At 45.6% G+C, this 25,541-nt stretch overlaps 1 protein-coding gene across 3 annotated transcripts in view; it reads left to right on the plus strand.

The window, feature by feature from the left end:
* ptprja (protein tyrosine phosphatase receptor type Ja) overlaps nucleotides 1–25,541 on the plus strand; it is a 283,707-nt gene that overhangs the window by 206,863 nt on the left and 51,303 nt on the right. For all 3 annotated transcript variants that reach the window (XM_072518944.1, XM_072518945.1, XM_072518946.1), the window contains 6 exons: nucleotides 241–442; nucleotides 3,747–3,862; nucleotides 4,902–4,989; nucleotides 10,680–10,730; nucleotides 15,429–15,440; nucleotides 16,225–16,306. In XM_072518944.1, the coding sequence (XP_072375045.1) occupies nucleotides 241–442; nucleotides 3,747–3,862; nucleotides 4,902–4,989; nucleotides 10,680–10,730; nucleotides 15,429–15,440; nucleotides 16,225–16,306 (551 nt within the window). The remainder of the gene's footprint in view (nucleotides 1–240; nucleotides 443–3,746; nucleotides 3,863–4,901; nucleotides 4,990–10,679; nucleotides 10,731–15,428; nucleotides 15,441–16,224; nucleotides 16,307–25,541) is intronic.

The following is a 25,541-nucleotide window of genomic DNA, read 5'->3' on the forward strand; positions in this document are numbered from 1 at the left end:
AGTCCCACGAGAGCACAGTGGTTTCCCAGTGATGTGGGGTGCAGTCGATGTGAAATCCCATTGACAACGGCGGGACCAGTAAATCCTGCTGGCAGGCCGTCTCCGCTGCCAAAAAACAAGCAGCGGGTTGGTCGGTAAATCCCGCCAATGTTCTGTGAAAGGATTGGAATTGATGAGTTGAGTAGTCTTGTCTCGTTCCACACTTTCTTCTATTAAGATTTATTTTCATTCCTACTACAGGCAATTCTCCTGATGGAAACGCTCTTCAAACGGCATTTAGTACCACTGTATCTACCTATGTAACCTATATCATTGAGCTTCAAAGTACAACTTCAAATACCAGAGGACCTGCTTTGGCAGCTCCTTTACCTGTCAACATAGGGAATAACAGTAAAAGTCATGGATATGTTAATCAAGAGTTGACTCCTTTAACCCCATACCGGTAAGTTCTGTGATTAGACATTTTTAATGAAGGGCTCGAAAGAAACAGTGCCGTTAAGGTGCACAATGTGATAATTGTGTCACAGCTATGAAATACTCTTGGCAGATCACTCCTATATGAGAGGATTGGTCACCTTTACACCCATTTAGAAAGGTATGCAATGCAATTTCCTTTCCCGCTCAGCACATTGTGCAAACGCAGCAAAGATGCTCATAGATCATAGAATTTACGGTGCAGAAGGAGGCCATTCGGCGCATCGAGTCTGCACCGGTCCTTGGAAAGAGCACCCTACTTAAACCCATGCCTCCACCCTATCCCCGTCACCCAGTAACCCCACCTAACCTTTTTTTTGGACACTAAGGGCAATTTATCATGGCCACCTAACCTGCACATCTTTGGACTGTGGGAGGAAACCGGAGCACCCGGAGGAAACCCATTGTTGCAATATGTTCTGCAGCAAGGACTAGGAAACTGTTTCTCTTTTGATAGTTTGGTATTTTGCTCTCTCCCCTATTTCTTTAATGGTCTGCATCAGAGATGAGCACAAAATTCTTAACATAGCATTTGAAAATTAAATTGTAAAATTGATTGTCGTATAGTAATTCCTCACTTAACGTTGTTGTTGCATTTCTGATAAGTGCTACTTTAAACAAGACCGCTTTTACAACTAATATAAAAGCTGTCATTAGGTTCTGTCAGCACCTTTCTCATTAAAACAAAAATATAGGCCCAGATCTACTGTCCTCTCCTCTCTGTGCTCGGACTATAGTGTCCACTTTTAGCTGGGACTTACAATCCTGGCTGCAGCTCAAATGGGCGAGCCCAGAAGAGACCAAGAGAGAGGTGTGCCTCCTTTTTTGTAACTCGAGCTGCTGTATAAGTGTATTATTAAAGTTCTTGAGTATTTTATTGAATGAGTGAATGGGTAGTCGGGTCTGGGGAAATCGGGGTGTCAGATGGGTAACAAAATGGTGGGATTAGGTCAAGGGGTAGTTGGGTTGTGGGGGATGATTGCAGGGAGAGGTAATCTGTTTTGGTGCCTAATTCAGTTATATTGGATAATCACTAAGTTGGGTCAGATATTAACCAGTGTAACATTTCCAGGTTAAATATGCAGGTAAGTCCTGTGTATTTGTATCAAGTCTCTGACGCTGGGTGAGATCAGTTGCTGGAGACATTCATGTAAGATTGGGCAGCACGGTAGCTCAAGTAGCTTGCACTGTGGCTTCACAGCGTCAGGGTCCCAGGTTCGATTCCCCGCTGGGTCACTGTCTGAAGGGAGTCTGCACGTTCTCCCCGTGCCTGCGTGGGTTTCCTCCGGGTGCTCCGGTTTCCTCCCACAGTCCAAAGACGTGCAGGTTAGGTGAGTTGGCCATACTAAATTGCCCTTAGTGTCCAAAAAGATGAGGAGGGGTTATTGGGTTATGGGGATAGGATGGAAGTGAGGGTTTAAGTGGGCCTGTGCTGACCCGATGGGCTGAATGGCCTTCTTGTGCACTGTATGTTCTATGTCTATGTTTAGATCTAGGAAAGTGCAAATAAGCCAATCAGAAGTTTAAGCCTCCTGAGCAATTACAGCACACATGTCAGGACTTCCACAGGGCCAAATTACAGCAGCAATTTAAATCCAGATTTCACTAAGGAGGATTTGTACTAATATAACATTGTCCTGTAAGGTAAACTACTGTGTGTTCCTAAATTCCTATATTTGTGCATGTAAAACAAAATAAATTTTAAAACTCTGAAAGAAATATGGTAACCCTGTCAGCTTGACTCCCACTTGCTGGTACTCTCTTCGCTCACTCTCCCGCCTCCCAATTTGTTTTCTCTCCTTTTTGTGCTGACTCACCCTCTCTCACTCTTGCTAGCTTGCCTGCTGACTCACTCCCTCTTCCCGCTTGCTGACTCATTACCTCTCCTTCTTGATCACAGACTCTCACTTTCCCTGGCACCGACTCATGCTTTTTCTCTCACCCGCTCTGACCGACTTGCATGCTCGCGCCCTTTCCCACTTGTCTACTCCCAATCTCCCTCCCTCCATTTGACGATTCACTCCTTCACTCTCCTACACACCACCATATGCTCTCTACCTCTCTATCTCTCTATTTCTCTCTCCGCCGCTGGTCAACACGCTTGTTCTTGCCATCCCCACGCGCCCCCTCTCCCCTTTGCCAATGCTCCCCCGTGCTGACAGGCCCCCTCTCCCCTACGCCTTGTCTCCTTTGGGCCCCCTCTCCCCAATGCCGATATGCCCCCATGTTGCATGCTGCCGTGCCCCTCACCCCCACGCCAATGCACCCCCTCTCCCTGCATCGATGTGCCCCCTCTATCCTGCGTGTCTCCCTCTCCCACTCCCTCTCCCCCATTCATGCTCCTGACTCGCTCCTCTCCCTCTCTATCTCCCCCTGCTCATCAACTGTCTCCCACATGCTGACTCGTGCTCTCCCTAACTCGCTTGCTAACATTCTCCTGAACAGTGGAAATCACTCAAGAGTGGGTGCCTGAGCTGTGCAAAATCTCTGAAGAGTGGGTGATGGGAGGGATGAGCGGGTGAGAGGGGCTGGGACTTACTGTACTCTATTTTCTGCTGTACAACCCAAACGTATAGCTTGGGAATTGATTCATTTGTGTTCGTTTTTGACTGGGTTGTTTCAATGTGGATGCGCAAAATGAGTTTTGTTTGGGCTGATGGTATGTACCTCATCTATTAAATGACTGCCAACAAGTATCACTGATGGTTCAATGATTTTGCGAAGAAGGTCACGTGATATTTTGCCCTTTAATTTATCTAGAAGAACAAAGCAAGCTCACCACCATCGCAATGTATGATTTGCTCCAACAATACACGTTCTAGTCATCAGCAAACAGGCCAATCAGGACCTACATGGAATCCATGTTGTTGGCCAGGTGCACTAAGTATTTTTCAATCTGCCAACCAACAATAAACTTCCCTGCACATGTCAGTTGCTATGTGATTAGAGTGAAGAACAGAATGACTCCATCAGTCCTTCTCAGGAAGAGCCATGATTCCTCCTCCTGCATGTTGTACAATCGCAATGCATATTTGCAAATCCCAATTCCAATTAACAAATTCAACTAATTTGATGTGAAACAGGAAGTTGCTTAAAGCTCAGGCGCCTGAAGGATTACCCTGCCTGCGTGGTGCCGTTCCCTCTTTTGATTGTAAAAATAACTTTTTCTGAAAATAATTTGGTTTTCAGTTTTTAATATTCCAAATGAGCACCTTTCCGACAACATATTGCAGTGTCTTCACTACTGTTCTTTGTTTTCTGTTCTCTTTCAGATTCAGCTTGGCTGGATTTACAAAAATCAAATTTAATTCCGACAAAATCAGCTCCAGTGAATCCATCTACTCGGTGTATATTTATTCAGAGACGGTTACAATGCAGCAAGATCCAGGTTTATATAAAAAGCCTGCCTATACGATGCCTAATTCAATTTCCGTGTCTTTGTAGTTTTTACTGTACCTATTTGTTTCTTGCCATAATTTTGTCTTTAACTTTTTTTGTGTCCCTTAAACCGCCTTCCATAGATGCCCCACTTTTTATCCCAGAATGTTTCTTTCCTTGCTGATCGGGCGAGTGCACATCTAGTTCTCAAAGCTCCACTTTAACTATTGCAATAATGCAACGTTTGTTTAAGTATTCACACCAATTGCCCGTGTTTTTACCTTTGCTTGTGGAGATTCCCAATTGGACTCTAACTTAATTTTTTGGTTTAGCTGATGCTTACTGCAGACTGCATTCTGACTTACTTCATGGAGTGTTGATACTTCCAAGTGAAGAAATGGTCAATTTTCATATCATTAGCCCAATCTAAATGTTAATCCAGCATCCAGGGTTGGTTGAAGCAACCAATTTCAGCTGGTTCACTATTTTCTGACGTTTATTGTTAAAAATATGTCCCTTCATAAAATAATATAATTCGGTGAGGAGGAGTAAATGAAAAAGTTCCAGTGTCCCAGGTTCTATTCCCGGCTTGGGTCACTGTCTGTGCGGAATCTGTACGTTCTCTCCTTGTCTGCGTGGGTTTCCTCCGGGTGCTCCGGTTTCCTCCCACAGTCCAAAGATGTGCAGGTTAGGTGGATTGGCCATGATAAATTGCCCTTAGTGTCCAAAAAAAAAAAAGGTTAGGTGGGCTTACTGGGTTACGGGGATGGGGTGGAGGTGTGGGTTTAATTAGGGTGCCCTTTCCAAGGGTGGGTGCAGACTCGATGGGCTGAATGGCCTCCTTCGGCACTGTTAATTCTATGATTTTCTCTTCAGTTACTAAACATGGGGTAAAATATTAATCCAAAATCTATCACCCTAGGTTATAATGTTCTAGCCATAATTGTGACAGACTCGTAGATTTTCAAGGAAGAGAGAAATGCTTTATTTCTGTGAGTCTCAAATGCTGGCCTGCAAGGATTGTTAATGTCTGTTGGTGTCTATTTCAGATGTTGTTGTTGGAGCTGTAGTTGGAACCATCCTGGGCGCAATTATAATAGTACTCCTGGTGGGCATGCTTTTCTGGTGGAAGAAACGGTAAGCCACACCCTTGATTTTGTAGTCCAATCATGTCGCTGCCTTTTACAATCACATCACCCAACTTTTATCCATCCTCTGGCTCTCCGCCTTGCTTATTGTCACTTGAAGCTTTACTATCCTAAGAATGTGTGGAGCAGAAAAATGTCTACTCATTAAGTTTAAATCTAGTTGCTGAATTAATGACTTGGGAAGATTCATACATAATTATAACAGATCAATGTTTGAATAGATAATTGCATTGCTTATTGTGAGGTAAACACACATGGAAAGTCTCAGCCGGTCTTTACTGAAATAGCTGATCTCAAAGATCAGTACAGAAAAAGGAGACCATTCAGTCCATTAAGCTTTTTCTATCATGGAAACTTTATTCCACTGCCTTTTTGGCTTCCCACCCGTACTCAAATATTAATCTCTCTCTGTATAGAAGTGCTTCCTGATGAACTTGCGATTTACCAATTTGTATCTGTGCTTCCTTGACCTAGACTTGTGGTTTAACTGTAGATGGTGCTTCATCACATCCGTGCTCCCCACCCCATTTTAATTTTTCTAACTTGGGGGTCTGATGTAAGGTATTCTCTGCACTACCTCCAGAGGTTAGAGGGCTTCCTTGTGTCCTGATTTTTTTAAAATATTTTTATTAAGGCATTTATAAAAATACATAAAACACAATCCAAAGCCAAGAAAAAGAGAACAGGAACCCCCCCCCCCCCCCCCCCCCCCCCCCCCCGCCCCCAACTGCTTAACTATCCTTGAAGAAGTCAATAAACTGCTTCCATCTCTGGACAAACCCTCCCACAGACCCTCTCAAGGCGGACTTAATCTTTTCCAGCTTCAGGAATTCCACGAGGTCGCCCACCCATACCCCCGGTTTGGCGACCCGAGTCCCTCCTCTCCAGTAAAATCAGCCTCCGGCCTACCATGGAGGCAAAGGCAAAGACATCGGCTTCTCTCACCCGCCCCCCCGGATTCCCGGAACTTCCGACAGTCCGAAAATTGCGAATTCTGGACTCTGGACAACCCCATCAGCAAACCCTCGCCAGAATCCCTCCAGTTTCGGACAAGCCCAGAACATGTAGACATGGTTTGCGGGGCCTCCCACGCACCGCCCCCATCTATCCTCTACCTCAAAGAACTTGCTCATTCTGGCCACCGTCATATGCGCCCTATGGGTTAATTTAAATGGAATGAGGCTAAGCCTAGCACACAAAGTGGATGCATTCACTATAGAACCTCCTTCCGTAACCCAGCCTCCATCTTCCGCCCCCTCCCCCAACTCTTCCTTCCAGTACCGCTTAACTTTCCCTATTGGGACACCCTCCCGGTCCATCAATTCCTTAAACCTCCAACACCCTACCCTCGGCAACTCCTGTTTTCAACACCACCTTGTCCTGCACCCCCTGGGGCGGCAGATCGGGAAAGGACGGCACCTGCTTCTTAACATAATACCGTATCTCAAAGTACCCCCCACAAATAGATCCCCAAACCATTCGATCCCCGCCGGCCACCACCCCCGGAATCCTGCATCCAGCCCCCCCACTGGGCAAACCTATGGTTCCCACAAACGGAGGCATCCTCTAACCCCAGGTGCTAACGGCACTGTCCCCACATCCTCCAGGCCACCACACCACCGGACTCGTGGAGTACCTGGCCGACTAGAATGGCAGAGGCGCCGTCAACAGTGCCCCTAAGTTTGTGTCCTTACACGAGGCTGCCTCCGTCCGCTTCCCCCCGACCCCTCCCCCACTATCCACTTCCTGACCGTGGTTATGTTTGCTACGCAGTAGTAGTGCATTAAATTTGGCAGGGCCAGCCTGTCTCCCCCACATCCCCGCTCCAGCAGCACCTTTTGTAGCCGAGGGGGGAGGGTGTCCAGTCCCAAACAAATCCCAAAATGAGAGCGTTAAGTTTCTTAAAGGCCTTTGGGATAGAAATTGGAGGGCTCTGAAAAATGAATAGGAAAGGGAGGCATGTGGCACAGTGGTTAGCACTGGAACTGCGTAGCTGAGGACCCTCCACAGCTGCCCCACTGCCTTCCCCGTAGACACAAACCCAAACTCCATCTGCCTGACCACTGCCTTAAGCACCTCCCATAGAGTGGCAACCAATACCTTAACCGTGTCATTCAGCTCCACATACCCTCGACTGGCAGCCATCGTGTGCTCGCACACCTCCTCATCTGCTAACAACCCCACGTCTAATCTCCAGTGCGGGCGCTGCCCCCCCCCCAACGATCCACTCGCAAGTCCACCCAGTGCGGTGCGTGCCACAATTGCCGAATACCCCAATTCGACCACCTCCGCCAGCAGTGTCTTACCCACCACAAAGTAACTGATCCGCGAATACACCCTGTACACATGGGAAAAGTACGGAAATCCCTTCGCCTCTGGCCTCCCGAACCTCCACCGCCAACACCCTCCCCAACCGCAAACTGGACCAGTCCGATCTCGGCTCAATGATCGGATTAAAGTCCCTCCCCCTCCCATGATAAACCGGCGCGAGTCCAGGTCCGGGATTTTCCCCAACACTCGCCTCATAAATTCGACATCCTCCCAATTTGGGGCATAAACATTCACCAAGACCACTGGCATCCCCTCCAGTTTCCCACTCACCATCACAAACCTTTCCCTCGGATCTGCCACTATGTTTCCCCACCTCAAATGCTACCCGCTTATTTATTAGCACCGCCACGCCCCGTTTCCTCAACCTCGAATGAAAAACCTGTCTTACCCAGCCCTTCCTCAGCGTAATCTGGTCCCGAATCTTCAAATGCGCTTCCTGTAGAAATGCCACATCCGCCTTTAAACTCCTTAGGCGTGTGAACACGTGTGACCGTTTGACTGGCCCATTCAGCACCCTCCCATTCCATGTGACCAGTCTGGCCGGGGGCACCCCACACCCTCCCCTGCCTGTCAACCATACCCCATCTTGGGCCAGCACAAGGCCCATAGCCTGCCAGGCCCACCCTCGGATGTCCACTGCCACCAACTCCTTCCTTCTTGTACTTCAACTGTCCCATCCCCGTCAGCAATTCCCCCCCCCTCCCCTAAACAAAACAACAATCCCATCCCCCTTTAAATCTCGAACCACCTGATCACCCCCCCCCCCCCCACCGCACTCCCGTGAACTAGCTTGCCCAGCTAGCCTGACAGCCCCCGCCAATGGCGCCAGGCATCCTACTGACCCCGCCCCCTCCTCACACTCCACCATGGTGCAAACAACAATAACACTATAAAGAAGAAAAAAGAGGTACACTTACCCTCCACTGTCCTCTGGCCTCCCACCAAAGAACCCCATGAAAGAGCTGAACAGCCCCTAAGAAAAGAAAGGTTCTGTCCCGGCCGTCACCCAAAACAAAAGAAACCCAGCACAATACAACAAAAGAGGGGCAGGGAGAGCCAACACCAGCTCACACTTCCTCCAAAGTTCAATGGCCTCCCTCTCCTGCCAGTTCATTGTCTCTCAATAACTCCATTGCCTCCACCGGTGTTCCAAAATAATGTTCGCAGCAATTGTGGATCACCCAAAGGCGGGCCGAGACCCCAAAACTTCATCCTCTTCTTAAAGAGGGCCGCTTTGATCCGGTTGAATCCAGCTCTCCTCTTTGCCAGTTCCGCACCCAGGCCCTGATAGACCCGGAGCTCGATACCTTTCCCAGGTACATCTCCTCATCTGCCTGGCCCACCACAAGATCTTCTCTTTTGTTCAGAAACCGTTGTAGCCTCACCCCAATTGCCCTCGGCGGCTCATTCACCTGCAGCTTCCTCATAAGCGCCTTATGCGCACAATAGACCTCCAGGGGCTGGTCGAAGGCCCTCTATCCCATTAGCTCCTGCGTCCACTCCCTCCGGCATCCCCACTATCCTCAGATTCTGCGTCCGGGAGCGGTTCTCCAAATCCTCCACTTTCTCCTTGAGCCGCTTCTGGGTCTCCCTCAACATCCCAACTTCGGCCACCAACGAGGTAAGCTGCTCCTCGTGCTCCCCCACCACCTCCTCCACATTCTGGTTCAGCTGCCTCTGGATCTCCAGCCTCAGCTCCACACGGTCGATCCCTGCTTTCAGCGGGTCTACCACCTTCGTCAGGTCCTCCTGAGCTTCCTTCCTCTGTTGACTGAACTTTTCATTTAAGAATATCAACCAACTGCTCCATTGACCATTGGGCTGATAGGGCTGACCCCTTGCTCTCCGCCATCTTTCCCTGTGTCTCACGAAGGGTTTCTTGATCACGCAGCCCACTTCTAGACCCTCTTCTGGTCCGCGTATCCATCCACTGACCTCACCAGTGGAGTCCAGCTTTCCTCCACCACCTCTGCACCTTTTTCCTCCAAAACATGCACCTGGCAACAGGGGAAAAGGACCACAAAAAAAACACCTCGTGCGGGAGCTGCCAAATATGCGACCACTCATCATGGCCGCCATTGGAACCTTCCTTTTGTCCTGTTGACCAGCAGTGAACACTGCCTATGGCTGGGCGCGATTCTCCCATGCCGTACCGGAGAATCTATGTTTACGCCATTTTCCTGCGTGACGCCGGTCCGACGGCGTCCCGCCATTCTCCCAACCGGCGGGAACGGCTTCATCGTGGTCTGCGCCACGCATGTCGGAGAATCTGCCACGAGGGCAATCGAGGCGCTTCACACAGGCCCCCGCTATTCTCTGGCCCGGATGGGCTGAGCGGCCGCTCCGACACGACAGGTTCCTGCCGGCGCCGTCCACCCCTGGTCGCTGCCGGCGGGAACTCTGCGGGAAGGCTGGGGGAGGGCGGCCTGTGGGGGGGAGAGGGGGGGCTCCTTCACCGGGGGGTGGGCCTCCGATGGGACCGGGGCCCACCGATCGGCGGGCCGGCCTCTCCCCACCCGGGCCTACCTCCTTCTGCGGACGGCCCCAGAACACCGGCACCATGTTGGTGAGGGGCCATCGCGCATAAGAAGTTACCCGCGCATGCGCAGGATGGCGCGCCCCAACTGCGCATGCACGGGTTGGAGCGGCGCCCATTTAGCGCCACGTAAGGACGCTGGAGTGGTGTGAACTGCTCCAGCGCGTGCTGGCCCCTGTGGGGCCAGAATAGGTTGTGCCTGGGCCCTGTTCGCGCCGTCGTGAAATGCGACGGCGCGAACACGTAGTCTCCATTTTGGAGAATCGCGCCCACTATTTTAGATGTGGGCGATAGCATGGCTATTTATGATGTGTCAAAGGATATAAGCTCACACTGATGATTACCAATGCAGTGTGTTTCTGATCTTAGCCACACCATTGGGGAGGATAATGAACCAAAATTGGATACTTCCCCACTGGAAGATGCTGAGTTAAGGTTGGGTGTTTCCCCAGGGGATGCAAAGCTGATGCCAGACACCTCTGATGAGAATGTACTGTGTAATGGCTGACACTTCGGGAGGCACCATCCTGCTACCCTGGGCATTTCTAATAGTGCAACACTGAGTTTCAGCTAGGCACTTGCACTGAATGGAGGGTGGAAAATCCCTTTAAAATTTAGATAAACTAAAAGAAACCTGCTTGCTTTCCATGCTAACACACCAGATGGTGAATAGTATGAGTAGCTGTCAATAAGAAAAGAATAGTGCAGCCTAGGTGAAATGTTTATGAATGCATGAGCAATGTGATGATTCATGCAAAGTAGTGCTACTTTCTCAATTCAGTTTTCAATCTAATGTTTCTGTCTCTTCACAGAACAAAGTCCAACAACAAGGAATTAACCCAGCTTCCAATCTCGAATATCAGGTAACTTATTTTTGGATAACCCAAATAAAGAATTAGGGTAAATATTGCAAAACATTACCAAGATGTAAGGAGAATGGTTGAAGATGAGGTAAATCAGAGAGTAGTGTTTAACTTGCTTGTTTTGTTTATTTGAGATTGCTGGTGAGAAACGAGGCGAGAGTAGTTTAAGTTCTTCAAAAGAATGAGTTGCAGCAGGAGATGATATGAGTCTTGATTCTAATTTCAATTGTGAAGGGAGTGGAAAGGGAATATTTGGACCTAAATGGGACAAGAAATAAAGTTGACCAGGGCAATGACCAATTGTATTGATAAAACCGAGATGGACGATTGAAATCAAAGAGAAAATGCTGGAAAATCTCAGCAGGTCTGGCAGCATCTGTAGGGAGAGAAAAGAGCTAACATTTCGAGTCCAGATGACTCTTATGGAAGATTTAAAGCTGGAAGAAATTAGTTGTGTTCAGGAATGAGACCAGGCGTAAAACCACAATGAGAGTTAGATATTGTCCTCGTGATGTTGAAAATGAAATGGAAGAATTTTTTAATTCTGAGATAAGTGAGATTTAGAACAAAAGCAGCAATTTCTTTCGGAAAACCTCAATTTTAATATAAATTGGGAAAGCAGATTAGCACAAGTCAGAAAGGTAATTAGTTTCTTGAGTATATTCAGGATAGCTTTCTAAACTAATGTGTTTCAGAACCATAAAGAGGGCAGGCCACACTAGATTTGGTAATTAATTCTTGATAATCTATCGACAAGGGAATGCAACAGTGGTCCAATAGATGGAATTTAATATTGGGGTTGAAAATTAAAAACCTAATATAGTTACTAAGATTATACGTTTTTGTAAGATTAGCTTTAACAGGATGAGCCAAGGACATATGATAGCAAACTCATCTTTGGGACGGCAAACTCAATTTTGGGGTGGCACGTTTGCAGAGTGGTTAGCACTGCTGCCTCACAGCGCCAGGGACTTGGGTTCAATTCCGACCTCAAGTGACTGTCTGTGTGGAGTTTGCACATTCTTCCCCTGTCCGTGTGGATTTCCTCCAGGTGCTCCGGTTTCCTCCCACAGTCCAAAGATGTGCAGGTTAGGTGGATTGGCCATGCTAAATTGCCCTTAATGTCCAATGGTTAGGTGGGGTTATGGGTCTAGGGCGGGGGATTGGGCCAGTTAGGGTGCTCTTTCAGAGGGTCGGTGCAGACTCAATGGGCCGAATGGCCTCCTTCTATGATGATCACAACTGGTATAAGGAAACATTACAGATGAAGAGAGGGAGGTGTTCAAAAAAAGTGAGCTGAACGTAGGACTAGTACCTCGACCTAAGGAAAAAGAGCTCTCCTCATCAAATATAAGAATTTTTCACAATAATGTTACATGGGAAAGGATCATAAAAGGTAACTTTGAGCTCTTTAAAAACAAATGTGGGCAATATTACAAATGGAAATGAGGAACTGGCATATTTGCTCAATAACTACTTTGTCAGTCTTCACTGTAGAGGAAGAGGATCATATATTTGATATTCCAGGAAAACAACAACAAATCAAAGCCTGCATGGAACTAACTAAAGATAGAACAAGCAAATAAAAAAAACAAGATTAGACAAAATAGTGACGTTTAAAAATCCTGTGACCCATTGCTTTCCACCCACCCCAGTTATGTTTTAAAGGAACTAGATAAAGAAATTGCAGATGCTTTAGCCATAATCTTCCAAATCTGTCAATTCAGGAACTGTCAGTTTTGATCAGAAAATTGTAACTGAAACTCCATTTGTTTAAGAAAGGTGAGAGAGAAACCAGGAAATTATAGACCTATTGATCTAGAGTCTGTTGTGGGGAAGGTACTTGAATGTAGAACTTAAATTTGAGCTGATTAATGAAAACCAACAGTATCTTCTGAAAACCATACATGTGCAGTAAAATGTGGAAGTTGCTGTTAGTTATTTTTCACTTTACCAGAGGGTGCGCCAAATCTAGACCTCAATCGGGACTGCAGCGCTGAGGACCCGGGTTCGAATCCCGACCCTGGGTCACTGTTCCGTGTGGAGTTTGCACATTCTTCCCATGTCTGCATGGGTTTCACCCCAAAAACCCAAAGATGTGCTGGTTAGGTGGATTGGAAATGCTAAATTGCCCCTAAATTGGAAAAATAAAAATAATTGGCTGCTCCAAATTTATTTTTAAAATATCTAGACATTAATCATTGGGAAATCTTTGAAGTGATGAGAAATCCAACTCTTGCGCACTTTGTTTCACTACAACAGCCCTTGAAAAGGTTACAATTTGTTCAATAATATGTTTTTAATAGTGTACCAAGTTCATTATTAGCGCAAAACGGTCTCGCTAACTCTGAGCAATTTTATATTTATTGAATGCTAGATTTCCCCATGGTAAGAAATTCCATGGGCGAGGTTCTCCGTCCCACCAGCCCCATTTTCCAGCGCAATGTGCCCCCTCCGGCAGAGGGATCCTCCGTTCCGGCAGACGGCCAATGGGGTTTCCCATTGTGACCATCCCAAACCGTTGGAAAACCCGGTGGCTTGTGTGCGCGGCCGGCGAAGCAGACAATCCCACCGCATATAGTTTCAATTTTTTTAAACTTGTTTATTATATTTTAGCTTCTGTCAATACAGATCCCCAATCATTTATTTTTCCATCTGTAAAATGTAAAAATTAGAAGTGAAGAAATGGGGCGGGGTTCGCCGCGAACCAGCAGGGCGGGCCACTCCGGCGCTGATGAGTGGCGTGAACCACTCCGGCATCGGGCCGCCCGAAAGGTGCGGAATCCAGCCTGTGCGGAAGGGCTTGGTGCCACGTGTCAGTGGTGCTTTTAAAATGCGGAAACCTTTTCACTATGGAAAAGGAGAGAGACTTCAGCAGAGAAGCACAGAATGTGGGGCCTAGGTGGCCGAGGCTTTACAGTGAGGGTAAGATGTACAGAAGGCAAGAGAGAGAGTTTTGAAGATTATAATGTTGGAGGGGATTACATACGAGTGGTGTGGTCATGAAGGAATTTAAATATAAGGATAAGGATTTTAAATGAAGCAATCAAAATGAAGGGCCTTCGCCGGCTGGCGTGAGTTGGCACAAGCGCGGGAGTGCCAGTGTGTGCTGGCATCATCCCAGCGCATGCGCAGGAGGGTTCTTCTTTGCACCGGCCATGGCGGAGGTTGACAGCAGCCGGTGCGGAGGGCAAAGAGTGCCCCCACGGCACAGGCCCTCCTGCGGATCGGTGGGCCCTGATCGCGGGCCAGGCCACCGTGGGGGCACCCCCGGGACCAGATCGCCCCGAGTCCCTCCGAGGACTCTGCAGGCCGCCCGTGGAGCCAGGTCCCGCCGGGAAGGACCTGTTGTGATTTACGCCGGCGGGACCTGCCGAAAATGGGCGGCCACTCGGCCCATCGCGGGCCGGAAAATCGCCGGGGGAGGGCCACTGCCAGCAGCCGGCACGGCGCGATTCCCGCCCTCGCCAAAACCCCGGCGCTGGAGAGTTTGGCAGCCGGCGGAGGTGGGATTCACGCCGCCCCCCCAGCGATTCTCCAACCCGGTGGGAGTTGGAGAATCCCGCCCATGGTGTTTTTTCCTGATTTGAAGACTGGGAATACTTCAATTTTTTGCTGCTTTCTCTGCTTGCTGATATCACCCTTACCTGACCCCTGAAGATCCGCCTTGCCACTATATTCAAAGTTATATCAGGAAGAAGAAAGTCCAATGTTTGCAAGAAGCTCAGCACAAAATCTGGTCATTGTGATGTGACAACTTACATAAACCCAAGAAGAGATTGGTGCGCAGTGTTTGAAGCTTAATAAACGACAGCAAGGATTAATTTGAGACCGACTGCTGGCTAATATCTTCCTCCTTTTGCTAAGGAACTGACTCTTACAATAAAGAGAGCTATTTTATTCTGTGAATCATGCAGCACCAGTAAGTGCATAGTGGAGTCACTCCCAAAAACCGAACCAACTGTAATTACAGCTTACATTTACATAGTGCTTTTCATGTAGAAGCATGTCAACAGTGCTTTTAAAATGCGGAAATCTTTTAACTATGGAGACGGAGAGAGACTTCAGCAGAGAAGCCCAGAATGTGGGGCCTAGATGGCCGAGGCTTTATGGTGGTGAGGGGAAGATGTACAGAAGGCAAGAGAGAGAGTTTTGAAGATTATAATGTTGGAGAGGATTACATACGAGCGGTGTGGCCATGAAGGAATTTAAATATAAGGATAAGGATTTTAAATGAAGCAATCAAAATGATAGGTACTCGTGTAGCTCACCGAAGGCAGGGTTGATAGGTGAGCAGATCTTGATGCTGGATGATATGTAGGCAACATAGTTGGGGTGTGCTGAAATTTACAGAGGGTCAAGGATGGCTTGGGCCAGGAGAGCATTGTAATATTCGAGAATGGAGGTGATAATGGTGTGGATAAGGGTTTCATCAAATTCTTTGTCATTGGTTTAATATGCTTCTCATCATTTTGGTGCTTAAATGGTGCATTCATACAATGAATTGGAAAAGTTACCAGCTGATAAAAAGGATGGAGAAGTTTTCAGAGGTGATGACATCTTCACGAGCGTCATTTTCCTGGCACAGAAGCATCAAAGTAAAAAGCACCAACAAAAGGATCTATGATGCAGGAATACATTGGTCAATAATTAACTTTCTCTCTCTCTCTCTCTCTCTCAACCCACCTCTTTCAACAGGGTCGCAAGAAAGTAAGTATGAAACTTTTTTTTAAAACTTGGCAATGTATTCATATCTCACAAATAGACCACTGTCACTCCCAGTCTAGGTTCACCCATGAGAAAAGTATAAAACAGCTGCTTGTGACATGGAATCTAATATCTGGGTGGGGGTTCATGTGCAGTATAGGAGTAGAAGGAGCAAACAATATCACAATAGTTGAGTAAAAAAATATGCCTTTGCATCCAGTGACGGATATGACTGAGGTAACCCTTGGTGACCACTGTGTTGCATGCACTCCTGAATTATGGAGACATTCCAATGCTGACCTGTTCAATAATGCTGTGTATTCTTCATCTCATTGCAGTAATGTGCGGTTGCTGACACACATGTCTAATATAAACTGATGTGTGTTCTAGAAACTGCAACCACTTTGCATACTAAAAGCTCATCAGGAAACCATAAAAGTGGTGATAAAATGGGGTTTTTCAAAGAACATGTTTTCTTGTTGCTCCAGGCCAGAATCATGGAATGAATACTCTCATTCTATATAACTATGAATGATATAAAGAAACTTGCAATAATCTAACCTGAATGTATTTGGAACAGCATGAAGGAAGCTTTAATCTAACCTCTGCTTTACCTCACTCCTGACTGATTTCAAAATACTGTCAAAATTATTGTGTTCCATTCTCCAGCAACTGTTTTTTCATATTGAGGGCAAAAATTCAACTGAAATATTTAATATTTTAACAGTGTAAATGAATTAACTCACAGGCCTGAGGACTGATTATTATGCTTTGTTACTGTTCATAGTGCCATCAATGTGGACTACTTTGAAGGATATTTCAGTAAGCAACATGCTGACTCTGACTGTGGATTTGCTGAAGAGTATGAGGTGACAATATTAATTCTACCCTGTGATTTGTTTCCATTCTCTGTCCTGCTTTAATTCCATTCTGGTCTGGAGCAGGCTGTGCTCATCTGTGTTCAAGGTTTTTTATGCGATAATCAGTGCGTACTTTAGCATTGCCTGGATTTATGGGGTCTTGTGTTGTCAAGAGAATCATTTCGCCCAATGTTGCAGCTTTCATGTAGAAATCTGCAGGCTACCTCCCTCACTAGCTCCGTTATTGATACAGATCAAGATGTTTTCAACCTGCTGCCAAAGGAGTTGGTGTTGTTTAAACCCCCCGCCCGTCGCTCTTGGCATATTTACCATTGGATGATCACAGTTTGATGGCCATGTTATTTGGGAGATGCAATACATCTATCATTTCAACTGAGATGTGTATGTTTGATTTGTTTGATTTCTGAATTACGTTTCCCATGGTCATTCATGAAACAAATAAACACATTAGTAAAATGTTGAAGGATTTGGTTCCGAACTCTGAAACATCCATTTCTGTACCACATAGATGGTACCGCAAGTGTGACTAACCTTGTCATGTTAGTTCGAACCTGTTCCAGTTTCAAATGGGTTCCATGCAGGATAATGAACTTAATAATTTTAAACATGAAATCCTGTGATAGATGGTTGGCGATAAGATGGGTAGATTATGGATCATAGAACATTGAACATTACAGCACAGAACAGGCCCTTCGGCCTTCGATGTTGTACCGAGCATTGTCCGAAACCAAGATCAAGCTATCCGACTCCGTCATTCTGGTGTGCTCTATGTGCCTATCCAATAACCGCTTGAAAGTTCCTAAAGTGTCGGACTCCACTATCACAGCAGGCAGTCCATTCCACACCCTAACCACTCTCTGAGTAAAGAACTTACCTCTGACATCCCTCCTATATCTCCCACCCTGAATCTCATAGTTATGCCCCCTTGTAACAGCTACATCCACCTGAGGAAATAGTCTCCGAACGTCCACTCTATCTATCCCCCTCATTATCTGATAAACCTCTATTAAGTCGCCTCTCATCCTCCTCCGCTCCAAAGAGAAAAGCCCTAGCTCCCTCAACCTTTCCTCATAAGACCTATCCTGCAAACCAGGCAGCATCCTGGTAAATCTCCTTTGCACCCTTTCCAATGCTTCCACATCCTTCCTATAATGAGGTGACCAGAACTGCACACAATACTCCAAATGCGGTCTCACCAGGGTCATGTATAGTTGCAGCATAACCCCGTGGCTCTTAACCTCAAGCCCCCTGTTAATAAACGTGAACACACTATAGGCCTTCTTCACGGCTCTATCCACTTGAGTGGCAACCTTCAGAGATCTGTGGACATGAACCCCAAGATCTCTCTGTTCCTCCACATTCCTCAGAACCATGCCGTTGACCCTGCAATCCGCATTCAAATTTTTTTCTACCAAAATGAATCACCTCGTACTCATCAGGGTTAAACTCCATCTGCCGTTTTTCGGCCCAGCTCTGCATCCTATCAATGTATCTTTGCAGCCTACAACAGCCCTCCACCTCATCCACTACTCCACCAATCTTGGTGTCATCAGCAAATTTACTGACCCACCCTTCAGCCCCCTCCTCCAAGTCATTGATCAAAATCACAAATAGCAGAGGACCCAGCACTGATCCCTGTGGTACACCGCTGCTAACTGGTCTCCAGTCTGAAAATTTTCCATCCACCACCACCCTCTCTCTTCTATGTGATATCCAGTTACTTATCCAATTGGCCAAATTTCCCTCTACCCCACACCTCCTTACTTTCTTCATGAGCCGACCATGGGGAACCTTATCAAACGCCTTACTAAAATCCATGTATACGACATCAACTGCTCTACCTCCATCTACACACTTAGTTACTTCCTCAAAGAATTCAATCAATTTTGTGAGGCAAGACCTACCCTTCACGAATCCGTTTTGACTATCCCAGATTAAGCTGCATCTTTCCAAATGCTCATAAATCCCATCCTTCAGGAGCTTTTCCATTATCTTCCCGACCACCGAAGTAAGACTAACTGGCCTATAATTACCAGGGTCATTCCTATTCCCTTTCTTGAACAGCGGAACAACATTCGCCACTCTCCAGTCCACTGGCACTATCCCCATGGACAGCGAGGACCCAAAGATCAAAGACAAAGGGTCTGCAATCTCATCCCTTGCCTCCCAAAGAATCCTTGGGCATATCCCATCTGGCCCAGGGGACCTGTCGACCCTCAGGTTTTTCAAAATTGCTAATACATCCTTCCTCAGAACATCTACTTCCTCCAGCCTACCTGCCTGAATCTCTCACACATCCTCAAAAACATGGCCCCTCTCCTTTGTGAACACTGAAGAAAAGTATTCATTCAACGCCTCTCCTATTTCTTCTGACTCCATGCACAAGTTCCCACTACTGACCTTGACCGGCCCTACCCTCACCCTGGACATTCTTTTATTTCTCACATAAGAGTAAAAACCCTTGGGGTTTCCTTGATCCGACCCGCCAAGGACTTCTTATGCCCCCTCCTAGCTCTCCTAAGCCCTTTTTTCAGCTCATTCCTTGCTATCTTGTAACCCTTAAGCGACCCTACTGAACCTTGTTTTCTCATCCTTACATACTCTTCCTTTTTCGTCTTGACAGGACATTCAACCTCTTTTGTGAACCATGGTTCCCTCACACGTCCATTTCTTCCCTGCCTGACTGGGACATGCCTATGAAGGACACGCAGTATTTGCTCCTTGAACAAGCTCCACTTTTCATTTGTGCCTTTCCCTGACAGTTTCTGTTCCCATCTTATGCTCCCTAATTCTTGCCTAATCGCATCATAATTACCCCTCCCCCAATTATAAATCTTGCCCTGCCATATGGCCCTATCCCTCTCCATTGCAATAGTACAGTACGAAGTCTTACAACACCAGGTTAAAGTCCAACAGGTTTGTTTCGATGTCACTAGCTTTCGGAGCGCTGCTCCTGCCTCAGGTGAGAAAGGAGCAGCGCTCCGAAAGCTAGTGACATCGAAACAAACCTGTTGGACTTTAACCTGGTGTTGTAGGACTTCGTACTGTGCTCACCCCAGTCCAACGCCGGCATCTCCACATCATTGCAATAGTGAAAGACATTGAATTGTGGTCACTATCTCCAAATTGCTCTCCCACAAACAAATCTAACACTTGGCTCGGTTCATTACCCAGTACCAAATCCAATGTGGCCCCCTCCTCTTGTCGGCCTATCCACATATTGTGTCAGGAAACCCTCCTGCACACACTGTACAAAAACTGCCCCATCCGAACTGTTTGACCTATAGAGGTTCCAATCAATATTTGGAAAGTTAAAGTCGCCCATGACAACTACCCTGAGACCTCCACACCTATCCATAATCTGTTTTGCAATTTCTTCCTCCACATCTCTATTACTATTTCAGGGCCTATAGAAAACTCCTAACAATGTGACCGCTCCTTTTCTATTTCTAACTTCGGCCCATATTACCTCAGTAGGCAGATCCCCTTCAAACTGCCTTTCTGCAGCCGTTAAACTATCCTTGATTAACAATGCTATTCCTCCACCTCTTTTACCACCTTCCCTACTCTTACTGAAACATCTATACCCCGGAACTTCCAACAACCATTCCTGTCCCTGTTCTAACCATGTCTCCGTAATGGCCACAACATCGTAGTCCCAAGTACCAATCCATGCTCCAAGTTCACCGACCTTTTTCCGGATGCTCCTTGCATTGAAATAGACACACTTCAACCCACCTTTCTGTCTGCCGGTACACTCCTGTGACCTTGATCAGGGTTGTAAATTCAATTTCCCTAGTCTAAATCTAAATAGAAAATGCCAAAAATACAAATAGAACTTGTCATTTGGCCTACAATTTTCAGACCCTCAAACCTTCTGGAATTCCTTGCTACCTTCAGTCTACCCTTTGTGGTAGGGGATTTTAATTTCCCCTGTATCGACTGTGACTCACTTCGTGCTAGGGACTTGGATGGGGAAGAATTTGTAAGATGTAACCAGGAAGGCTTCTTGATGCAATTTGTAGATAGTCCAACTAAGGAAGGGGCAGTACTGGGCCTGGTATTAGGGAATTAATCTGGATAGGTGGTTGAGGTTTTAGTTTGGGAACGTTTTGGGAGTAGTGACCACAATTCTGTAAGTTTTAGGGTACTTTTGGACAGGGGCGAGGGTAACCCTCGCGTTAAGGTGCTAAGGCAAATTACGATAACATTAGACAGGAATTGAAGAATTTGGATTGGGTGTGGCTGTCGGAGGGTAAATCAATATTGGACATTTGTGAGTCTTTCAAGCAACAGCTGATTAGGATTCAGGAAAGTCATGTTCCTGAGGGAACGAAGGATAAGTATGTGAAGTTTAGGAGCCTTGGATAACGAGGGATATTGTGAACCTCATCAAAAACAAAAAGGAGGGTTTTGTATGATTTAGAACAGTGGGGACAGTCAAAACCCTTGAGGAGTATAAAGAAAGTAGGAAGGTACTTAAGCGGGAAATTAGGAGGGCTGGAGGGATCATGAAAAGTCCTTGGCAAGTAGGATTATGGTGAATCCCAAAGCTCTTTATTCATATGTAAAAAGCAAGAGGGTGTCCAGGTAAAGGATTGGACCACTTAAGGACAGTGGGGGGGGGGGGGGGGTCTATGTGTTGAGCCAGAGGAAATGGGCGAGGTACTAAATGAGTGCTTTGCATCAGTGTTCACCAAAGAAAAGGACTTTGTTGAAGATGATTCTTGGATAGGCTGTGTAGACAGTCGAGGTCATGTTGACATCGAAAAGGAGGCGGTATTTGGTCTTTTAAAAGACATTTAATAAGTATCCTGGGCCGGATGGGATTTATCCCAGAATACTGAGGGAAGCAAGGGAGGAAATTGCTGGGGCCTTAACTGACATCTTTGGCTTCAAGTGAGATCCCAGAGGACTGGAGAATAGCTAATGTGGTACCGCTGTTTAAGAAAGGTAGCAAGGATAATCCAGGAATCTATAGGCCGGTGAGCCTCCCATCGGTAGTAGGTAAATTATTTGGAGAGATATACCCATTTGGAATCAAATGGACTCATTAGCGTTAGAGAGCATGGTTTTGTGAGGGAGAGGTCGTGCCTCACTAACTTGATCAAGTTTTTTGATGAGGTGACAAGGATGATTGATGAGCGGTGGTAGACGTTTTAGTTGCTGTGATATGAAGAGTCTAAAGTTCTGTTCCTTTTTCACAAACACACATTTATTTCCTTCCAACAGCTTTTGCACAAAGCTCTAACTATACATCACCTGACAGAGACACCTGAAGCCCCTTTACATATCAGTGTCAATTAATGGATACTTAACATAATTGAGACAACTAATTGCAATGTCTCTTAACCCATTACTTAACAGTCTCCCCTTCCTTGGAGAAAAAAAATAATTAGGTGAAAACAAAATTTCAAGAAACGCAAAAACACACACATGATTTCCACCCCTTTTTTTTTGTTTGGACGAGAAAGAAAAAAAAAAACAGTCACAGAAACAAGCGCCCTTCATTAACAATATCCAAAAGTTTCTGTGAACTCGTCCCTCTTTTCGTAAAACAATCTGACAGTTGATAGCTCCTGTCGACCCATTTAATTTTTGTTATTTCCCCTCTGTCCAACATCTGCTTCAAACTTGCGATGATCCGTAACCTCTTTTCATTGACGCTTTTTGTAGAGTGCACATTTTTCCACAGGGATTTATTGTCAATGTGACAGTCAATAGGTATATTACCCAAATCCCCTAATCCCAAAATTTCTGTCAATATCATACTTATATAAAAGGTCATATCCACCGCCTCTACAAGGCTTAACGTCTCAGCAGCCAAAGTGCTTTTACCACTCTCCTCATTTTCTTTGTTTCCCACACAAGCGGGCAACATTTACCATTGTTCCCCAAAAGGAAAATTATAAAACCTACTGCGCTTAAGGTCACCTAAAACCGGGAACTTCAAAACACACTTCTGCACTTTTAGTTTGGCCAACACTTTATTTGCTCTTATTATGTCTTCCACTTTGGGATCATTCATTTTTGTACTCAACTCTAAGACATCAAAACTCACGTCTGGTCTAGTCTGTCTACCTAACTAGTTCAGTTGCCCAATTAAACTTCGCAGTTGCTCTTTTTTTATCTTTGAAACCATTGCGTCTTTTTGTGAAACTCGGCCACGACTAATTGCTATTGGGCTGATGCTTTCCAAATAAGATTGCTGACGTAAAGTTGCCCCTAACTTAGTCTGTCCAATTTCCAGTCCAATATATTTAAATGCACCGCAAGCCTGACTTCCAACGCTGAATTCTTTCCTCAAACCAGAGATTACAATAGCTTCCAAATCACTAGTCCCACCCCACAAAAAATAATCGACATGCATCATAAAAATGCCAGAAAGATTTCCTTTATAGTGCCAGTAAAACATTGCAGGATCTGCTTTCAACTGGCAACAGCCTAACTTTAACAAAACTGACCTTACCGAAAAAATACCAGACTCTAGATGCATCATTTAATCCATATACACATTTGTTCAACTTCCAGAGTACCCCTTCTGTGTTAACTGCTTCTTTAGGAGGAGGGAGAAAAATGTCTCTCTGGAGCTGATGCCCCTGCAAAAAGGCAGCTTTTATATCTATAGATTTGCATTCCCATGCCTTTGTGGCTAATAGAGCCAAGAAGATCTTTAAAATAACCTTTCCTGCTGTAGGTGAATCTACCCTTAAATCCTGATCTTCTAAGTTTTCTTCAAATCCCCTTGCCACAAGCATGGCCTTTGCCTTATAAGTTCCATCCGGAAGAACCTTTTCCGTGCAAATCCATCTGTGGGATAGAGCTCTTTGTCCCCTATCCAGTACTTCCGGGTATACCCCAAATTCACTCCAACTATGCAATTCTTGCTGTTTAGCTTCTTTGATAACTTTTTCACCTAATTTATTTGAAGCCACCAAAATCTCACGTGCATGTGGGCTTCTAATCCTATTAGTATTCGTAGTCTTACTCCTGTTCCGAGATCTTGATTAATTAAGTCCCCTCTCCCGCCTGGTATTTCATTCTGTACTGCTACTGCAACATCTTTCCCTTCTGCTGTGGAATGTCCTTTCAATAGTTCTCAACCTTTTCCTGTGGACCTGTTCACTATCCGATGTACTATCTGAACTGGCACTGCGTTTCTGTGCCCTCCATTTTTGAACTTCGTTTTCCCAATCCATTGTCTTGACTCCTTCCTCTGAATGCTGTACATTCAACCAATGTTTATACTTTCCAGTGGCCTTCCCTGCTCTACTAATAACAGTTGCATCCTTCCATTGACTAGACCCTTCAGGCAAGTGTGTCACTTTTGTACCAACTTTTGGCAGTTGCCCTTTCGGAGAAATGGCCTGTTCTAATCCATCAGAAGTGTTGTGTTGCTCCACAGAAACCCTGTCTATATCAGTTAGCTGTTCCTCATGGTTCTGTAACACATGCGTACCAGATGACTCTGGTTCCTCGTCATGTCTGCCTGCTCTGTCTAAATTTGAAAATTTGTAATCTGTACCTATTATCCTTGATGAATGTACCCTAACAGTTTGATTACCATGTTGCAAAATAATTGTTTTGCCATCTATGCCTATGATCTTCCCTGGGCCTTTCCATTCATTAGTATTGTCTTTCTTTTAGTATACCATGCCTCCTTGCTGAAAAATGGCATCTGATGGCCGTACGTTATGTCTTAAAGCTCTGCGAATTCTTTCAGAGACTTCTGCTTCCAAAAAAGCTTTTCTACTGCTATGTAATGCATTTAAATGTTCAGCAAAACCAGAGCTAATTGTAGTCCCCTCCCAAGCTGGAGGCTGGTCATCCAAAATGGATGGAATTTTAGGATTTCTACCAAACATTAATTGATAAGGACTATAGCCCCCAACCATCTGCAATGAATTCTTTGCATGTACTGCCCATGCTAAAGCTGAATTTAGCCTGCAATTTGGTCGATCTGCCAAAATTTTCCGAAGCATGTCATCGATGACAGCATGATTTCTTTCACAGACACCATTACTAAATGGGCTTTCTGCAGCCGTATTCATAACTCTGATATTCATGTTTTCACACACATCCCTAAACTCATCATTAGCAAATTCTCCCCCATTGTCCAGAATTTTGCCGGTGGACCCATTCCTGTCCCTATCCATTTTTCCACGATTTGATCCAGAATTACTCTCTTTTCTTTACTTCGTACAATCGTTGATTGACTAAATCTGGTTGCTAAATCTACAAAATGCAAAATAAATATATTATTTGCTTTATCCCAGATCTTAAGGTCCATGGCCACAATGTTGTTAAAATCACTGGCCAAAGGTAGGATTACTATCGGTCGTGCTGGTGTCCTTCTGTACTTCCTACAAACTTCACAGCGGTCACTAACCCATTCTATCAGTTTAGTATAGTCGTCATCCCTTACCCCTGCATCCTTTAATAAATTTTTCAGCCTCCGAGTTGACAGATGTGCAAATTGCCTATACCACAAGCTTTTTATCAGCTAAAGTCCCATTTTCAACTACCATTAACACATCCTTAACCACTCTACTTGAAATGTTATTTGTCAGTAATGGAATACAATAGTGTCCCGACTGTGAAAATTGTAAGTCCACCGTCTTTCCAAAAAGTGTTGCCTTATCCTGTTCCATATCCAGTTTCATGTGTGCTTTCTTCATCGACGGTCTGCTCAGAAGCAAAGGTATCTCGCTTGATTTAACATCCGTGCTAATGAAATGATTCACTCCGGCAATATTGCAAGGGATCACCACTCTGTTCAGCGACTTCACAGTATTATCATCCCCAAACCTGAAACTTGTGGAACTTTCAAATTCCTTAACCTTGTTACGATTTTCAGCATTCAAAGAGTCCAGGTAACATTTTAACCAGTCAATTCCACACACCGTAGATGTGCAGCCACTGTCCAATACAGCACAGTTGAAGGATTCTGCAACCAGCACCCTCATTACCAGCGTAAAACTGCTCGTCAATAGGACAATGCCTTCTTTCTGGTCACTATCTTTTTCCTCTTCTGACTCTTCTGTGTCGCTTCAAACACTCTATCATAACGAGCTGGACAGTTGAAAGCATAATGGTATTGAGAGTCACATCGAAAACATCAATTTATCATGCCCCGTGCATTTCTGGGGTTCATCTTCCTATTGTAGGTTCTAACTGGGTTTCCGTCTTCATAATTTCCTTGTCTCAGTCTCCTTCTATAGTC

This window comes from Scyliorhinus torazame, chromosome 10, assembly GCF_047496885.1.
Source record: "Scyliorhinus torazame isolate Kashiwa2021f chromosome 10, sScyTor2.1, whole genome shotgun sequence".
NCBI lineage: Eukaryota > Metazoa > Chordata > Chondrichthyes > Carcharhiniformes > Scyliorhinidae > Scyliorhinus > Scyliorhinus torazame.